This window comes from Lagopus leucura, unplaced genomic scaffold (genome assembly GCF_019238085.1).
Source record: "Lagopus leucura isolate 7727_CA_CO unplaced genomic scaffold, USGS_WTPT01 Super-Scaffold_100002, whole genome shotgun sequence".
NCBI classification, from domain to species: Eukaryota; Metazoa; Chordata; class Aves; order Galliformes; family Phasianidae; genus Lagopus; species Lagopus leucura.
Window position 1 is genome coordinate 11,066,607 of NW_024962263.1, and position 16,285 is coordinate 11,082,891.

At 51.7% G+C, this 16,285-nt stretch overlaps 1 protein-coding gene across 2 annotated transcripts; it reads right to left on the bottom strand.

Moving 5' to 3' along the window:
- Positions 1-645: 645 nt before the first annotated feature.
- PSMG4 (proteasome assembly chaperone 4) lies at positions 646-5,193 on the bottom strand. Of its 2 annotated transcripts, none has more exons than XM_042868645.1 (3): positions 4,989-5,193; positions 4,793-4,868; positions 646-906 (listed from the first exon to the last, which is right to left on the bottom strand). In XM_042868645.1, the coding sequence occupies exons 1-3, from the start codon at positions 5,163-5,165 to the stop codon at positions 785-787; spliced, it is 375 nt and encodes a 124-aa protein (XP_042724579.1). In that variant the 5' UTR covers positions 5,166-5,193; the 3' UTR covers positions 646-784. The 2 variants fall into 2 exon arrangements, with proteins under 2 accessions (XP_042724579.1, XP_042724580.1); XM_042868646.1 differs by lacking the exon at positions 646-906 and adding an exon at positions 1,311-3,122.
- Between the last annotated feature and the right edge of the window lie 11,092 nt (positions 5,194-16,285).

A 16,285-nucleotide genomic window follows, 5' to 3' on the forward strand; every position in this document is an offset into this window, starting at 1 on the left:
AGGGGGATTTGGGTTTGAAAGGATATCCTAGCAAGAAGCAAGTCTAGATCTGTAGCAACAGAATGCCTAGCAGTGGTGGGGGTATTGACTGCTCTGATTTTTCCAAGGAGTATGTTCAATTTGTACACGTGATGTTCTCCTAGCAGCTGGCAGACTTACCCACTGCTCCAGAAGTCAAGCTGTGCTTTTTCCCTCTACGTCGCTGTCAGGGCTTACAGAAAACCCTTTGTGAAAGCCTCCCAGTGTCCAGAAGATGAAAGGAAATTCAGTGTTTAGTGCTAGTACAACAGCAACTAAGGTGACAGAGCAAGGTAATGTTCGTTGCATTTTACAGCTGTTGAATATAAAAAACAAGTGGTTTCATTCTAATAGTCCCCATTTCAGCTATTACCATCATTTTCCCCTGAAGCAAGAGACAGTGCTCTCTGGTACCCTCACAGGTGTTCATACAAACAACTAAAAGCTGCTCTGCCACGTTCAAGTTGCTTCAACTTGGCACTGCTTTCCCAGCAGAGGAAGCAGGCCAGACGTTGTACGTGCTTCTGCAGCGATGTCCTTACAGGGCAACACCTTTCTACTCGACCAACCTGTCCCCAGCTTGGCAGGGTAGCAAATCTGAGGTAAAAAATTCCAGGTCCAACTGTATTTAGGTCAGCTACATTTAATAACAAATGCAAATTCAACCAATGCAATACAAAACAAGCACACCGCTTAATGGCAGTGTGAAAACTGCACTCAGTTCTTCTGAAACAAAAACTTCCAGTTATTTTACAATGATGCAAAGTCAAAACTTCTCAGGAAAAGCCATCATTTCTTCCTTGATCCTGTTTTCTATGAGTAAGGTGAAACTGCTGTCTGTGTTTGGCAGATTGTAGCTGACAAATACCTGTTTTTTGGTCTTCTTGGCTAAAACACAGAACAAAATATTCAGGCATAGTTTACTCCGTTACAAAAGCCATGGAGATACTCAACCATTCATTCTAAAAAACGATCATGAAGAGGCCTACCAGACCGTTCTCTACTTCCCGCATGCCAGGGCCCAGTTGTAAAGCACCCAGCACATGGGCAAAGCTCTGCACGTTGCTAGAGCGGGCAATGTAATCCCACCTGGTGACTGTGAATGAGTTTTTGGAGTGATGAAAAAGCCACCAGTTGCTGCAAAACCTCCCCATGCTTTTTGTGCATTTTGGACACTTCTTAAATATAGGATAGTGGAAGGGAAACAACGGACCAAGCTGAAACTGCATCACTGGCACTTGGTTCATGAAAAACACAGAGGGAGAGTCAACAAGAAACTTCTCAAACCACAATTAGCAAAGTTCTTTTTTTTTCATTATCAACATCCCAAAAAGGCTCCCAAAGCTGTGCATTGTGTTTGTCAAAGCCTGCTGTCAGTGGCTATGTTTCCTCTACTCTTCACTCCATGAACATCAGAATTTCTGGGCTACTGCACTGGTAACTACCTGGAGAGAGGTGCTATAAAATTAAGAGCTGTCATCCATCACAGAACTAATTAACAGTGACAAAACCAATGCCCACTGGGGCAGGAAAACTTAATTATCAGAGTAGAACAGATAATACAAAGAAGCATTTTATAAATAAAATGGAATTCTACTTAGATATTACCTTTGTGATATCGCTGTTTTGTAACTCCCTTAATAGATGGCTAAAGCTCAACTATTGAAGCACCATAGGGAAAAACAGACACTGGGTTTAAAATAGTTGCATGAAATAAAAGACAAAAGTGGTATTTAGGTCACACCACATTCATGACAGGAGTAAGCTGGGAGCTGCCCGTCCCAAGGAGAAATCAAAAGTGTTCCACTCAGTATTCAAAAACATCATCTGAAATCTAAAAACTGAAAATAAGGACACCAGGAAGTGTAATATCTCAGTCCTTCTTCAGTTGGAAAGTTAATTTCAGAAAGCCAATGTATGTTTATAATCGTATTTTAACACACACACACACGTATATATATAATGTAGCTCAACTACTCCTTTGAGCCATTTTCTTTATGCAAATCTGTTTATTGCCATTTTCCATTCTACCAGCTCACCCGCTTAGCATGGAGAGGCTACACATACACAAAGATTTCCCTAGAAGGGGGCTCCTCCAGCTCACAGGGAACAATCTTCTAGGATACAGGTTTCTCAACAGGTTACATGCATCTCGTGTTAGAGAGTGGAGGCAGGGCATGGAGGTAGGCTGTGGGAAGCAGTCTGTGCACCCAGCACAGATAGAAATAGGTATGTAGGAATGGGAATGCTGCAAATGTTCTCTCATCAGTGGAGGGAAAAAAATAAGGGAAAAAGACAGAGCCAGAACACGAAACGCAGCTGTTTGGGCTAGGAAGTCGATCAGATGTAAAGAAAAGAACGGGAGGATGTGCACACACTGACTATGGCAACACCAAAACTCCTGCCCCAGAACAGGGAACCTGGCACTGCAGGAACAAAGCACAGGGGATGGAACACAACTGGGAAGCAGAAGAAATAATACTATTTGCCTCCAGGTGGCATCGTGCGCTACTTAAACGAGTGCCTGCCAACAGTAGAATGGAAATGGCACATAAACGTGGTGACAGCACAGAGAAAAAGAAGTTACTGCCTGCCTGAAGTGTTCTGAGGTGACAGGATGGGTAAGAAGGCTGCCTCAGCTACGGGGCAGGCTGGGATCAAACAGCCATCTCTGTTATTGCAGAAGCTGAGGGAGTACAGAGGATTTATTTCCCTGGAGGAAAGCTCAATGCCAGCCAAAGCGACGCTTGGCATTTCTGCTCAGGGCAGAGCTCACATCTCCTTGCCGCACAGCCCGTGGAACAAAGAAGGCACAGAGAGGCTTGACAATAATTTTACACTGATTTCAGTGTAAAACAGCTCTGGACTGAGTGTCCACAAGCACACTTGGCCCACGTTACATTGCTGGGCTGACAAAAGTAAGCCTAGAAACCAGGGTAAAACTTCAAAAAGATTCAATTCTCTTTACAAAGCCCCATTAGCCATTCTGATCAGCAAGCACATGATTAGTCAAAGCCAGAAGTGTGTCACTGACTTTCTCTTTCCAACCCAAAGTGAAAAAGGTCGCCAGGTCTTCCTCAGTAGGGCGTTCCTTGGGCTGGAAACTACAAGTGAGAAGACAATTTATTAAGAACATAGGTGAGGGCTACCAGGGGGGAAAACTGCAGCTGAGCCAGACAGGAACACTGACCAAAAGACCAGCTGGGCATGGGAAGCTTAAAATAAAATAATGACAGGTACTGTAGGCACACAAAGAGAAGGAAGGGATGAAGGTGTGTTATGCTGTGAGGATCAAGAATAACTGATATCCCGGCAGCAAGCTATTGGTAACAAAGATAAGGACAATGCACTAACTACACATAAAGAAATCATGTTATACAGCACCCCATAGAATTACTAGTGACGGTGGAGATGCCTAAACCTGGTAAGAGAAAGAGCTGCCATCAGGGGAGGCTACAGCAGTAACTGGTAAAAGACAAGTTATAATGATGAGGAAAGGACACCAGTGATGGTTGTCCAAAACTAGCCCTGTCGAACAACCCTTTTTTATATAGGTGTTGGGCCACAGAGAAGTAGGGGCAGGCTCATGGACCTGCCTGGTGCTACAAACTCTTGACACAGTGCCCGTGATCAAGATCCAGCTTGTGAGGAAGAATTACACAACTTTTTTCAACTGAAATGACAGAAGCAAGTAGAAAGCAAGCAGTGCATCATCCTGCATCCAACACCCAGTATGAAGCACATCAGCAGTTTGCCCGCTGGAGCTGTACCAGTCACCAGCCAGTGAGCTCCAATAACCTGCACAAGGCTGCTATTGAAGCTAAGCAGGTGCTAGGTGAATTGACAGGATGTACTGTTACAGGAGGCATGCTAGGGGATGGAGGCATGCATTTGGGTTACTGCACACATTGGCGTTGTGCTGTGGGTACACCAGGATGCTCTAACAGAGGCTGGAGACCTTAAGGACACGGTTTAGTGGTCATGGTAGCGACGGGTTGAAGGTTGGACTTGATGATCTTAGAGGTTTTTTCCAACCTCAATGATTCTATGGTTACATGAAGGGGGCAACCCTGGAGGTGTGCCTTATGTGGTGCAGGGGCAGAGCAAGTGCTGGCACCTGTGAGACAGCTTGGGGCTCACCAGGGCAGAATGTGGGCGCTAACCAGTGAGAAATGAGACAGGGTTTGGTGCAATCACCTTCAGCACTGGGTGCAGTTTGGCCACTTACAATACAGCGAGAACACAAAGCTATGAGAGAGTATCCAAAGAAGGGCTATTGAAACAGGAGTGGTCTGCAGGGCAAGGGGTACGAAGGGTGACTGAGGTCCCTGGGTTTGTTCAGCCCAGAGCAGAGGAGCTGAGGGGAGGCCTGATGGTGGCTGCAGCTCCTCACGGGGAGCGGCGGGGCAGCGCTGAGCTCTGCTGTGTGTGGCAGCGACAGGGCCTGAGGGAACGGCATGGAGCTGCGTCAGGGGAGGGCAGCTGGGGTCAGGAAAAGGGTCTGCACCAGAGGGCGGTGGGCATGGAACGGGCTGCACAGGGCAGTGGGCACGGCCCCGAGTGCCGGAGTTTAAGAAGTGTTCGGAGCAGGACTCGATGGCTCCTGTGGGCATCTTCCAACTCGGGATGTCCTGTCTCTCCGCGGTGCTACGGCCGCCCCCCCGAAGCACTGCTTCCCGGCAGGAAGGCGGCCCGCCCCGTCCCACACGAGGCGCCCCCGCAGCCCCCAACCCCACCCCAGGGCTACAGCTCTGTCCCGCAGCCCCGCACGTACCCAGGCGCTGGGCCAGGCAGGCGGAGGCGGTGTCGGAGGGGTCCCCAAGCAGCGAGGTGGACACGGGCACGCTGTCCTGCGGGCAAAGCACAGCGTGGGTTGAGCCGCGGATTGGCACCAGGCGGGGCGGGGACACAGACACACACACATCGATACACACACACACACACGCTCGCTCGCTCACTCACTCACTCACCCGGGGGCTGCACATAGCCACGGCCAGGCTGGACAGGGCGGGCGCGGCGCCCACCCAGAGGAAGAGCGAATCCTGCAGCCGCATGGCGTGGAAGTGCACCCGCTGTTCGCCCAATTGCCCGCTGAAATCGTGCAGATCGATGCAGCCCGGCGCTGCACCGCTGCCTGCGGCCTCCATCTACTCGGCCAGGCCGCGGCGGGACCGGGGGGCGGCACCGCGCGTAGCTCCGCCCAGGCAGCGGCGGGACGGGGCGGGGCGGGGCGGGAGCGGCCATGGCGGCGAGGGGCGGCCGCCAAAATGGTGGCTTCAAAATGGCGGTTGCGGAGGGTGGGTTTGGCGTCCTCGTTCCTGAAGCGGCACCCGCCAGGCTCGGCGGGTCCGCCTCACTAGAGGTAATGAGGCAGGCGAGTGGCGGAGCTGCGCTGGGAGGGGCTGAGTGCTGTTTGCGGGCTGCTGGTGGGCTCTGAGCTCTTCTCTTTGTGTCGCGCTCATCTTTGTGCTTCTGGCAGCCGCAGGTTTGCTCTGCGTTCAGAAAGGAGGGGAAAAAAAAAAAAAAAAGAAAAAGAACAAAGCGGGCGCTGTGTAGCGTTTCTATCAGGAGCTGCACGGGTGGTGGTGGTGGTGAGGTGCCGGTGGCAGCACCTGGGGTGGGGGAGGTTTGCCAGTGGGGAAAAGAGCCGTGTGGGGCACAGTTAGGTTGGGCTGCGTTGAGCCTCTGCTGAGCCTTGCTTTCCATCAGCGTAAGGGAAGTGAGGGTGAAAGGCAGGTGTGCTGGCATTCTTTGCATTGCACCCTTGCAGGCATTTAATCACATAGGTAAATCTTTTTCTGGGTGCCCTGAGCCAGTTTCTCTGCTACATTAGGCCAGAGCCGGCTCTGTGCGGTCCTAGCGGAGGCTCTAATCTAGTGGAGCTTCCGCCCGGCGTGCCTCTCCTGCTGGGTAGAAATTGAGGCAGCAGTCCTCTTGTTTCTCCCTTGGTGTTACAACACCAAGTGTAAGTCTCTTCTGTTGCTCGCAAGGCTGCCTCCAGGCTTGTTCCTCCCTCAGCACGTTCTGTTCGCCTCCTCAGGAGTCATCTCAAAGGTAAAGAGCACTGGTAGCTTTCCCTGGGATCCTGAGACCTCCAGAACCCTTTAAAGCAAGTCCTTAAAGGGCTTAGAGTGCCCTTAGGGGGCCCTTCTGCATGTATGCAGTTCTACATATATAAGGTCTTTTGTGAAATACAGCTGCTGCCTGTAGATCACATTGGGTCTGTGTTCAAGCTCAGAAAAGTATTCACCTGGCGAGTAAATGGAGGGTGAGCATGCTGGTTTGCCATGCAGTTGTGAAGGGTGAGTGGAAATGTGCAGAACCAGACCATCAAGTGTGAAACATGTTCTAATTACAGCGCTGCAAGGCTGTCAGAGCCCCTGCAAAACCAGAGGAGAGCATGATCCAGCAGCACAGGAAACCTCTTGCATTTCTTTTAACATGCTGATCTCTGTTTTGTAGCTGTGAAAGCTGAGCCGATTGTCATCCATCTGTTCTGTCAGGTACAAGGCCAGGTTGAACATCAACTGCAGTGAGGCATCTGATAGAAAATCAATGATAAAGCAAGGATACTGTAGCAAAAAGCACTGCATATGTACACAGGGATGTATTTATGTTGCTGCTGTGATGAGGTCCTAGCCCCAGGAGTGTGGTTTAAAGGCATGCACTTCTATTCTTCCTGTTCTTCTCCAGAAGTAATGTTGCCCATGGGAGCAACTGAATCCTACACGCTGAATCTGCAGCCCACCTTTTCCCTCTAAACCATGAGTAAATCTCCTTCCTGATAACTTAAGGGCTAACGGATGTAAAGCACACGATTATGAACTGGGATGTTGCTGAAAGAGGCAAATATTTTCATAGAATCACAGACTGCTTTGGGTTGGAAAGGGCTCTGAAAGGTCATCTAGTCCAACTCCCCTGCAGTGAACAGGGACACCTACAGATAGATCAGGCTGCTCGGAGCTCCAGCCAGCTTAGCACTGTATCTCTCCAGGGATGGGGCATCCTCATCTCTGAGCTATTCAAGTGCCTCGCCACACTTACCATACAAAAAAGAAACAACAAACCTTCTTTATATCCAGTCTAAAACTTCCCTCTTTTAGTTTGAAGCCATTTCCCCTTGTCTTATTACAAGGGACCCTGCTAAAGCGTCTGTCCCTTCTTTTCAATAGCCCCCCTTGTGTTAGGGACCTAAAGGGCCTTGACTGAAGAATGATCCAGGGATGAAATAAAGTATCCTGACAGTTTTAAGGGAACTGATGCTTGTTGCAGGAGCTGCAAATATCTTGTTTTGTAGAGAGAGCTGACCTTGGCAGTTTATCTTGTTTTTGCAAAGACCTGTTTTGCAAGCAGGTGTTCCACTTGGGCTCTCTATCACATGTTGTCCACGCGGGTACAGGGCGCAAATGGAAAAAAAACCTGCAGACCCCAGGGAGAATAAAAAGCAGGAGAGAGGCTGTGGTGGGAGAGAGAGGAAAAGTGCACCTTGAAGCAGGAGACCTGTTCTTTCTTTCTCCTTTTGATGGTTTGCCATCTCTCAAGAGTCAGTAAGTAATAGTGTACTTGCTTAGGGAGTTTCTGCTGCCTGCTTATGAGGATTATCTAAAATGGATGCTCATGTATGTATGAGTGTGTGTGTGCTGAATAAAACCCATAACCCTCTGTGCTGCTCTCAGTGCATAGTTTGCTTGCCTCTGCTGCTGAAAAATCCTGTCTCTCAGATCCAAACGTACCCTGGAACACCCCTTTAGGTGCTGAAAGGCCACTATCAGGTCTCCCCAGAGCCTTCTCTTCTCCAGGCTGCACAGCCCCAGCTCTCTCATCCTGTCCTCATGTAGGAGGTGTTCCGCTCCTTGGATCATTTTTGTGTTGCTCCTCTGAATGCACACCAATGGTGTCCACATTTCTCCTATACTGAGGTCTCCACATCTGAACACAGTACTTCAGGTGATGTCTCACCAACGCAAGGAGAGGGGCAGGATCACCTCCCTCAACTTGCTGGCCGTGCTTCTTTGGATGCTGCCCAGTTGGCTTTCTGGGCTGTGAGGGCACATTACTGGCTCTTGTCTAGCTTGTCATCCACCAGTACCCCCAAGTTCTTTTTGTCAGGGCTGTGCTCCATTCTTTCATTCCCCAGCTTGAACTGTTAGCAGCAGTTTTCATGACCCACGTGCAAGACCTTGCACTTGGCGTTGCTGAACCTTGTGAGGCTCTCCTGGGCTCACTGATTGAGCCTGTCAAGGTTCCTCTGGATGGCACCCCGTCCCTCAGGCATGTCAACTGCACTAAACAGTTTGGTGTCATTTGCAAGCTTGGTAAGAGTACACTGGATTCCACTGTCGCTGTAATTGGTGAAGATATTACAGAGTGTCAGTCCCAGCCTGACCCCTTAGGGACACAACTTGTCACCGATCCTACAGTTTTTCTTCTGCAGCAATAAGGTGTGCATTTGACACATGAGAAAAGCAGTTGACCATTAACATGTATGAGGTGAAGACTGCCTCAGAATATTCCAGATTTCTCATTTTGTTGTCTTTTTGCAGAGGAATAAATGCCTGTTATAGTAAGCCAAAGGAAACCTTCCATCTGCTCCATCCAGTGAGTCTGGTGGTACCAGGATGTTGCAACTGGTGCAGCTCTGGGCTTCCAGGGTCCCTACCTTGCTCTGAATATTGAACTTCCTTTCGTCTAACTGGCCATACCCCTGCTCAAATGTTTGGTCTAATGGAGGGCAGCACAAGCTAGCAGAAGCAGGCAAGAAAGGGAGAAGTGCTTCTGCTTCTACCGTGCAGTTGCTGCGGCAAACTAAAGCAATGTTAGGTGGAGCCGCCCTGGTCCTGCTTCCTAGGCCTTGTCAGATGTGTTGATGAGTCAGTGTGGGGAACTAAGCTGACCAAAGCTGTTCCTTCTGGTTAGCAACTTTAGCTCCTCGAGGAAGGTGAGCTGAGGGAGAGGAGGCAGCAGCAACTAGCAAGAGGTGTTCAGCTGTGATGGGAAACTGCTCCTGGGCCACCCACACATAATCACGGTCCTTTGTTCACCCAAAGTCTCAAAATATCTGTACCAACCATTGTTCAGCCTCATTTTGTGGTCCCAGAAAGAAGGCCAAAAGAGAATTCAAGCTGAATTTCAGGAGTTGTAAGGGGAGTGCACTGAACTCCAACTATGAATTACATGATCCAAAGCAATATCAAGGTCAATTCCTCTTGAAAAGCTCACATCTGAGAAAGCATATGTAAGCAAATGTAAAATCTAGATGACAAGCAATTACATGTTTATTATAATGTTAGCAGAACTGCTCTGCTAACATTAGGTGCCAGGATCTTAGGTGCATCTGAGGATTCCTGGATAGGTATCACTGAAGGAAATCCAGTTCCTGACTTCCTAAGGACTTAAGGTAGCAGCTCTTCCCCTGGGGGAAAGTCTCTTGTTTTCATGGGGTTGGTACCCACAGCTGTTGGCATTTCTGATGGGGTGCAGAAGGCTGGCCAGCAGTTCACTGTGACCTGCTGCAGTGTCCTGGGCCAGAAATCAGGTTTCATGCCCCCCTAGTGCTGTGGCTGTATTCAAATGCCTTCCACTCTGCTTCATTTCATTCATCTGCAGAGTGGAAGTGTGGCAGTCCTGCCTGGTTCCCTGCAGTTGAATGAATATCTGCATAACTCAGATCTCAAGGAGCTTTCTGAGCACAGAGTAAATGGTTTAGACATTTTCTTTTTGTTGTTATGAGTCATGGGAGAAACTTGTCATAGATCTATCGGAGCTTCTCAGACACGTGGGTCTGTCTGTGGATGCTGGACGTGGCACTGACACTGAGTGACTCACTGCTCCCTCAAGACAAGAAGAGGTTGTGCAATCAAATGGAAATCATATTTTTTACACAGAGCATTTCACCCTGGAGAAACCCCAGACAGCTTGCAAGCACTGACTCCAGCACGTAGAAGCTGTATTGAGATTTGCAGCTGCAATTGGCTACTACATGCCTGTGACAAGGCTGCAATAGGACTCGGAAGAAGGGACACAAAAGCTTAGTGGAAATGAGCTTTTGAAAGGCTGAGAGAAGCATGAAAAGATGGTACTGAGCAATGTTTTCCTTCTATTGCTGGATGGAATGCCCAGATCCCACATGGCACTCAGCACACATGCTGGATGCTGCTATCTTTCTGTCCTTAGGCCACCAACAGAAACAAGGCTGGGTGTCAGCATCCTCAGGATGCGCTTGAATCCAGAAAGGATGTGAGGCTGCTGCAGCTCCCAGCACAAGGGCTGAGGCGGGCTTCTGCTCGAACAACACACAGCTATGTTTCTAACGTTGGAAATCCCTGACAGAGTGTCAGTGGATAACAGTGCTGGTTATCCTATAAACCATGGTCTGTCTGAGGTTCAGGTTGCTTTTGGTGGGGAATGAAATGCCTTTTCACAAAGGACAGTTTGTTATTGCAGTGACCATGGGACTGGCTGCACTGCTGACCTCTTCCCCATCTTTTTGGGTGCTTTTACTTTGCTGATGGCAGAATTTCCATGAATCATCTTTTCCTCCCTGCACTGAATAGTTCTTGCTAGTTCTGAAGCCTGGGGCTTGTCCTGGCACATCTGCACACAGTTTTCCCCCTTTTCTTAAGCACCAAGTGCCAGTGTCTCAGTCCAGCTCTCCAGACAGTCACCCTCTTTCATTACTTCTTACAGTCCTGCCACAGCCTTTTAACTTTTCCATTCTCGACAAAACCAGCCGGACAAAATCAGCTTTGATTATTTTCCTTCCTCCTCCCCAGGCAGGGAGTGGAGCTAACAGCCTGCCGCTGTCCCTGGCAGCCCCATGCGTTTGCTCAGAGGTGGGCTGCCTCAAGCTGGGATCTGCTTTGCTTTTCCTTCCTGCTCTGTTGGATACGGGGCTTAGCACAGAAAGCAAATATCCCACGTGGTAGTTTGGTATCTGTATGTGATACTGGGGGCACATCCGATTTCCTAGCAGAAGCGTCAAACTGCTGCTGGCACTCAGTTCGTGTGAGTGATGATTATAGAGGGTGTAACCTTCAGAAATGTCACTCGGTCCCCAGTTCTCTGGGGAGAAGAATTTTCAAAAGTGAAAGAATTCTTAGCACTACCAGCATAAATGCAGAATAAATCCAAGAAGGGTGTGTTACCTGTTAATGCAGCAGCAGACCAGACAATAGCTGAGCTGACAGAACGTGCTATCGCAGGGATATGTTACCACAGCTCCTTTACTGTATTTTCAGTCCCGTGGGGTCCCAGCAGGCACCTCCAAAATCCTGTGTCCCACCCCTGAGCAGCAGCTGAAAGCATCCCTCGCTGCTGCCTGTTGGAAAGCAGGAGGAGCCGTCTCCCAGCTTGGCCGTGCATTTGGAGAAGCTGTGCCAGGCGTGGCCGGAGCTGAGCACTTGGATGGTGTCCTTCCCCAGGGCTGAGAGGCAAATGCAAGCACCAGGTGCCACAAAGCTCACCTTTGTGCTTCTGGGGCAAGAAAAATCAGGTGAAAATCACCCCCAGAGCTTATAGAGAACCACAAATGGGAAAACTGGGAAAGAGAGAAGGACAAAGGAATTCACAGCATTTGGGAATAATACCTTCCTGCAACAGATTCAGGATCTGAGCCAGCCGCTACCGAAATCAATCGAAGGAGCACCTGCTGTCTTCTGAGAGCTGAGGATAAGCTGTTAATTATAAGCCTTGCTTATCGCTCACCCAAGGTGCTGCAATCGGGCTGGCAGAGGTGTGCCCTCGGCCCCACAAAGCCTGCGTGTGCTGCTGGGCAGGGACTGCCAAAAAAACAGGGCTGGGAGCAGAGGCTGCATCTGCCACCCGCCCCAGTTTGGTGAGGACGCTTCCAGCTTCATAACTCAAGTGATCAAAGCCTTTGTTTGAATCCTGCCGTCTGGAGAGGCTGCGCTGCTCTCCTGAAAGCATAGCGCAGTGCAGCCGCCCCAAATCCTGCTTTTCTCAACTGCAAGTTCCTGGCATCCCGATCTTCTCCTTCCTGCCCAATGCAGGAGAGCAGCTGATGCTGGGGAGAGAGAAGAAAGAGATCTTTCCAAACAGCCATTTTATTTTTCTGTAATCCAGAGATTTAGCATTATATATTTGAATGATCTGAGGCCATTTTTTCCTCCTCCAAAAGCATTTTATTTTTCTTTAGCATACAGAAAGGTGTGTATCAGAGGCACCTGAGAGCAGCCAAAGCCTGATAAGATCTTTACAATCCATCTGCACAGCGGTGCCTTTTGCAAAGAGAAAGAAAGTGTTAACGAGTTGACAGCAGCTCTGCCTTGCAGGGAGCTGCGCTGCTCTCCGCAATGCTGCTGCAGGGAGGGGAGAGCGGGGTGGTGACAGGAGACCTTGACAAACGCTTTGTTCAACCCGGTTACCGAGCCCCTGCTTCATTAACGCACCACGTCCTAGCGAGCAATGGATTCGGTAGAATGCTGAGCCCATAGGGACGCGGGGCAGTGTGCTGCTATTGGGTTTTCAAGGATGAAAGTCTTCGGGATGGACGAGAATAAGGTTTAAACAACAAGGCTTGAAGCAAAAAGAAGCATTTCCCAGACATGCGTGTTGCGTGTCGTCGTGATTCCAGAGCATGACCTGGGGACTGCAGATGAAGTTCCAGCAGTGTTTTTGCCATCTAACGTTGCAATCTGCCACCAGAATCTCCAGCTATGCAAATCTGCCCCATCTCGGTTCAGACCGCACACAAAGAGACTGCTCGGGACAAAACCGACTGAGAGCAGATTGCAAGAACAACTCAGACTAGCAACTGAGTATTTTCTTTCATCCCTCGCTCTTTTGCATTCAGTGAATTCGTTCCACATTAACGTAAGAAACAGCTGCATCAGCACTAGTGCCGGGCTGGAACCCTATTAATATTTATGCCCGGAGAGCCGTGCACACAGGCACCAAGTGCCCCCCTGCCATTGGCTCAGGGACCACAGCACCAATAGAGCACCTTGCCGTGCCCGGTGTCCATGCGAGGAGATTTATGTGAGGACCGATTCCTCATCAGCACTCCTGCATCATCTCGGGAAAACTCTGCCCTTCTAATTGCTCGATCATTTCCTCATCACGGACACCATTTCTCACCTCCCTTTTGTACTGCAGTGGTTCATAGTCACCTACTACACACGGTTTGAGATGCTGTTCGATGCTCACACCGCCCTTTGCTGCAGTGAGGGCACACCTGTGAGCCTGAGCACGGATGAGCCAGAACAAGAAATGCCCACACTGCGAGCACTGTAGGGTGGCAGCTCTCCCTAGCAGTCATCCTTCCCAGCCCTCCCTCTTTTTCTTCCCTTAGCATCCTACAGAAAGGCTTTCTGCGCCACTGCTGATCCTCCCCTGCCCTGGAGCTACCCATGATCCTGTTCCTATAATCCTCTTTCTGTCTGCAGTTTTACCTTCTCCTATCTGGCGGGGCTCTGCTCTAATGACTTTCTCGGAGCTTAGCGATTTTCTCAGGATCCTGGACCAGGCTGTGCAGCGAGGCTGTGCAGGAGTGGGAGCAAGCTTGCAGAGAAGGCATGCCAAGCACGCAGCCTTGTGCTGCTTCGCACCCTCTCCCTCCGGCCAGCATGGGTTGAGACAAAAACATTTCCTCAGCCTGGACACCAATGTGAAATCCTCCCAAATCATAGGATCTTTAGGGTTGAAAAAGACCGCTAAGATTATCTGTAAGTCCAATCATCAACCTGCCATCACTATGTCCACTAACTGTGCCCCTACACCATGGAGCTCCCCAGCCTCGGACATAGTTGCCAGGTCTTTGAGCCATTCACATCCTCCTGGGGTGCCCCTGGATGAGGATGTGTGGTAGGCACACAGTTTCCAAAAGGAAGAGCAAGTTCCTCCTTGGGAAAAGCATCGCGATGAGCACACACACTGCTGCAGCACATCGCACCAATGCAGATATCACAAAGTGAGACGACGCGTCCTTCCCTGGGGCATTCATTGGCTGCCAAGGGCCACGTTCTGCCCCCTGCCAGGGCCTCTGGCTTCCATCAGCCATCACTCTGGCAGCAGAGGGCTGAAGGGGATCACATCCAGCTCCCAACTGGGAGGATGCAAACCCTAACAGCACCGGGGAGAGCATGCATCGGAGAAAACCGGCCCAATCCTCCGAGCTTCATTAAACGGGCTCTGTGCTGAGGTCACTTTGTGCCTCCTCTCACTCACATGGCTGGCAGGGATGGCTGCACAACAACCCGGGAGCTGCCGCTGCCTGGCTCATGTAGCCACACCACTTTTACACCATGGGAAATCAGCCCTGGGAGCGAAATTGTTGCGGGGCTTTTTGTTCCCCTCCCTTTGCCGCTCAGCCTGTTTCTGCCACCGGGCCGGTTGCCTGGGGAACTGCTGAGGGTGGCATCCAGCCCGCGGCCGGCAGACACGGGGGTGCAGGGAGGAAAAGCTAGGCAGCAGAAAGGAGCGGCCCAGCAAGCTGTGGCCCTGCAGAGCATTTGCAATGAGTGCGCCGAGCCCTGCCCAAAGGCTGCCGCAGTTATCTGGGTGGCTCCCATGCATGGCCGCAGCCTTCAGCTGGAGTACATAGAAAAACACAGACCTGCTTCTCCCCTTTTGTCCCCCATATTTCATTTGGAAATAACCTCTTTTTTATTTTCCTGTCTTTTTTTTTTCTTCTTTTTCCCTTCCAGTCTCAACAAGTTCGATAGAAAACACAGGCACATATTCCTCCTTTTCAGATCTGTGAATTAATTTCTTCTAGGAACAAGCATGCAGAGTGGGTTTCTTTCTGGTGCTAATAATCCGTTCTCTTGAACTGGGTTTTAAAATGGCTTCCTTCAGAGCCTGGAGCTGCTGGCAATGAGCTTAGCGTAGGTAAGGAGGATGAGCAAGATCAGCTACTCCCTGCAATGCCAGTAAATCTTGTAGCAAGCAACTAACACACAGCGTGTGGCACTCGGAACACCTGGAGATAACAGCGGCAAGCACTCGTGGTCCCGGCATTTTGCACTGGCTCTGCCGCAGCCGAGCCGAGCCGTCCTTTCAGCAGCAGTAGGGGAGAATGACACCGCTCGGTCAGCACCTGCAGCATGCGGTGCTCCGAGGGAGCTGCTGTTCTGCGGGCTGCTTGTTAGGCGAGCGATGGTAGAGGCGTCCACCCCACCCTTAGCGTGCCGCAAAAACCTTTCGCGTGGAATTCAAAGTACACATTGCCGGCGAGGCGTGCTCAGCCAGACAATGGAATCGCTCCTGGCTCAGCCCAGCGCAGACAGCTCTTATGGGGAGTGCAAGTGATGGGATTTTTCCCCAGATCCCCGTGGAAGAGACAACCCCGCGGGTGCGTTTCCAGCCCCACAACCCCCCCCCCCAGCTGCGGCGCTAACAAAGGGAGGTGGGACGCTCTGGCACGGAGGCAGAAATCAGAGGCACGGAGACCCGCGGTGCGGTCGGGTCGCGCGGGAGGCCGGCGGGGACAAAGAAGACGAGCGGTGACAAAGGGCAAAGAGGGGCGAGCCGGGTGCCCCCGGGACAGCCGCACCCCGATGTCGGGCCGTTCCCCGGCTCGGGGCAAGGCGCTTCTTTCACATCTGGGGGAAAAACCAACAGGCGGCCAACCACACCGCCCCGCTGGTAGCGTGCGTGCCCTGCAGCTGGGGGCAGAGCGCACCGACGCCCCGCAGGCAGCAGCCTCCCCCCCTCCCAGCAGCGGCTGTCGGCTCACGGAGGTACTCGCGGACCCCCCCCCGTGACAGCCCCCGCCCCTCCCGGCACCGCCCGCCGCTGCGGCAGCGATGGGCGAACAAAGGGCCGAGCGGGCGCCGAGGAGCGGCGGTGCCGGTACCGCGCCGGTGGGGCGCTTCGGCACCGACACAGTGAACGCAGCCCTGGGGCGCAACCCCCGAACCGCCGCCCCGGCCCAGACACCCGTGCAGCCCGCGCCTTTGTCCCCGGTGCCGGCGGCGGGGCAGGGCGGGGTCCGGGCGTCGGCCCCGGTGCGCGAAGGGCCGTCCCGAAGCCCCGCCCTTATTCCCGCCCCCCGCTCCCCGCTACAGGTTCCGGCGCCGCAGCCCCGCCCCGCTCTCGCGCTCCCATTGGCTGCGCGCCGCTGCCGCGTGACGTCGCCGAGGGGCGGTGCGCAGCGCCCCAATTTAAGGCGCGGAGCGGGGCGCGGCCGCTGCAGCGCAGAGTGCGGGAGCTGACGGAGCGGGAGCAGCGCGGCATCGGCGGACACCGGCATCATGCGTGAGATCGTGCACATCCAGGCCGGGCAGTGCGGCAACCAGATCGGCGCCAA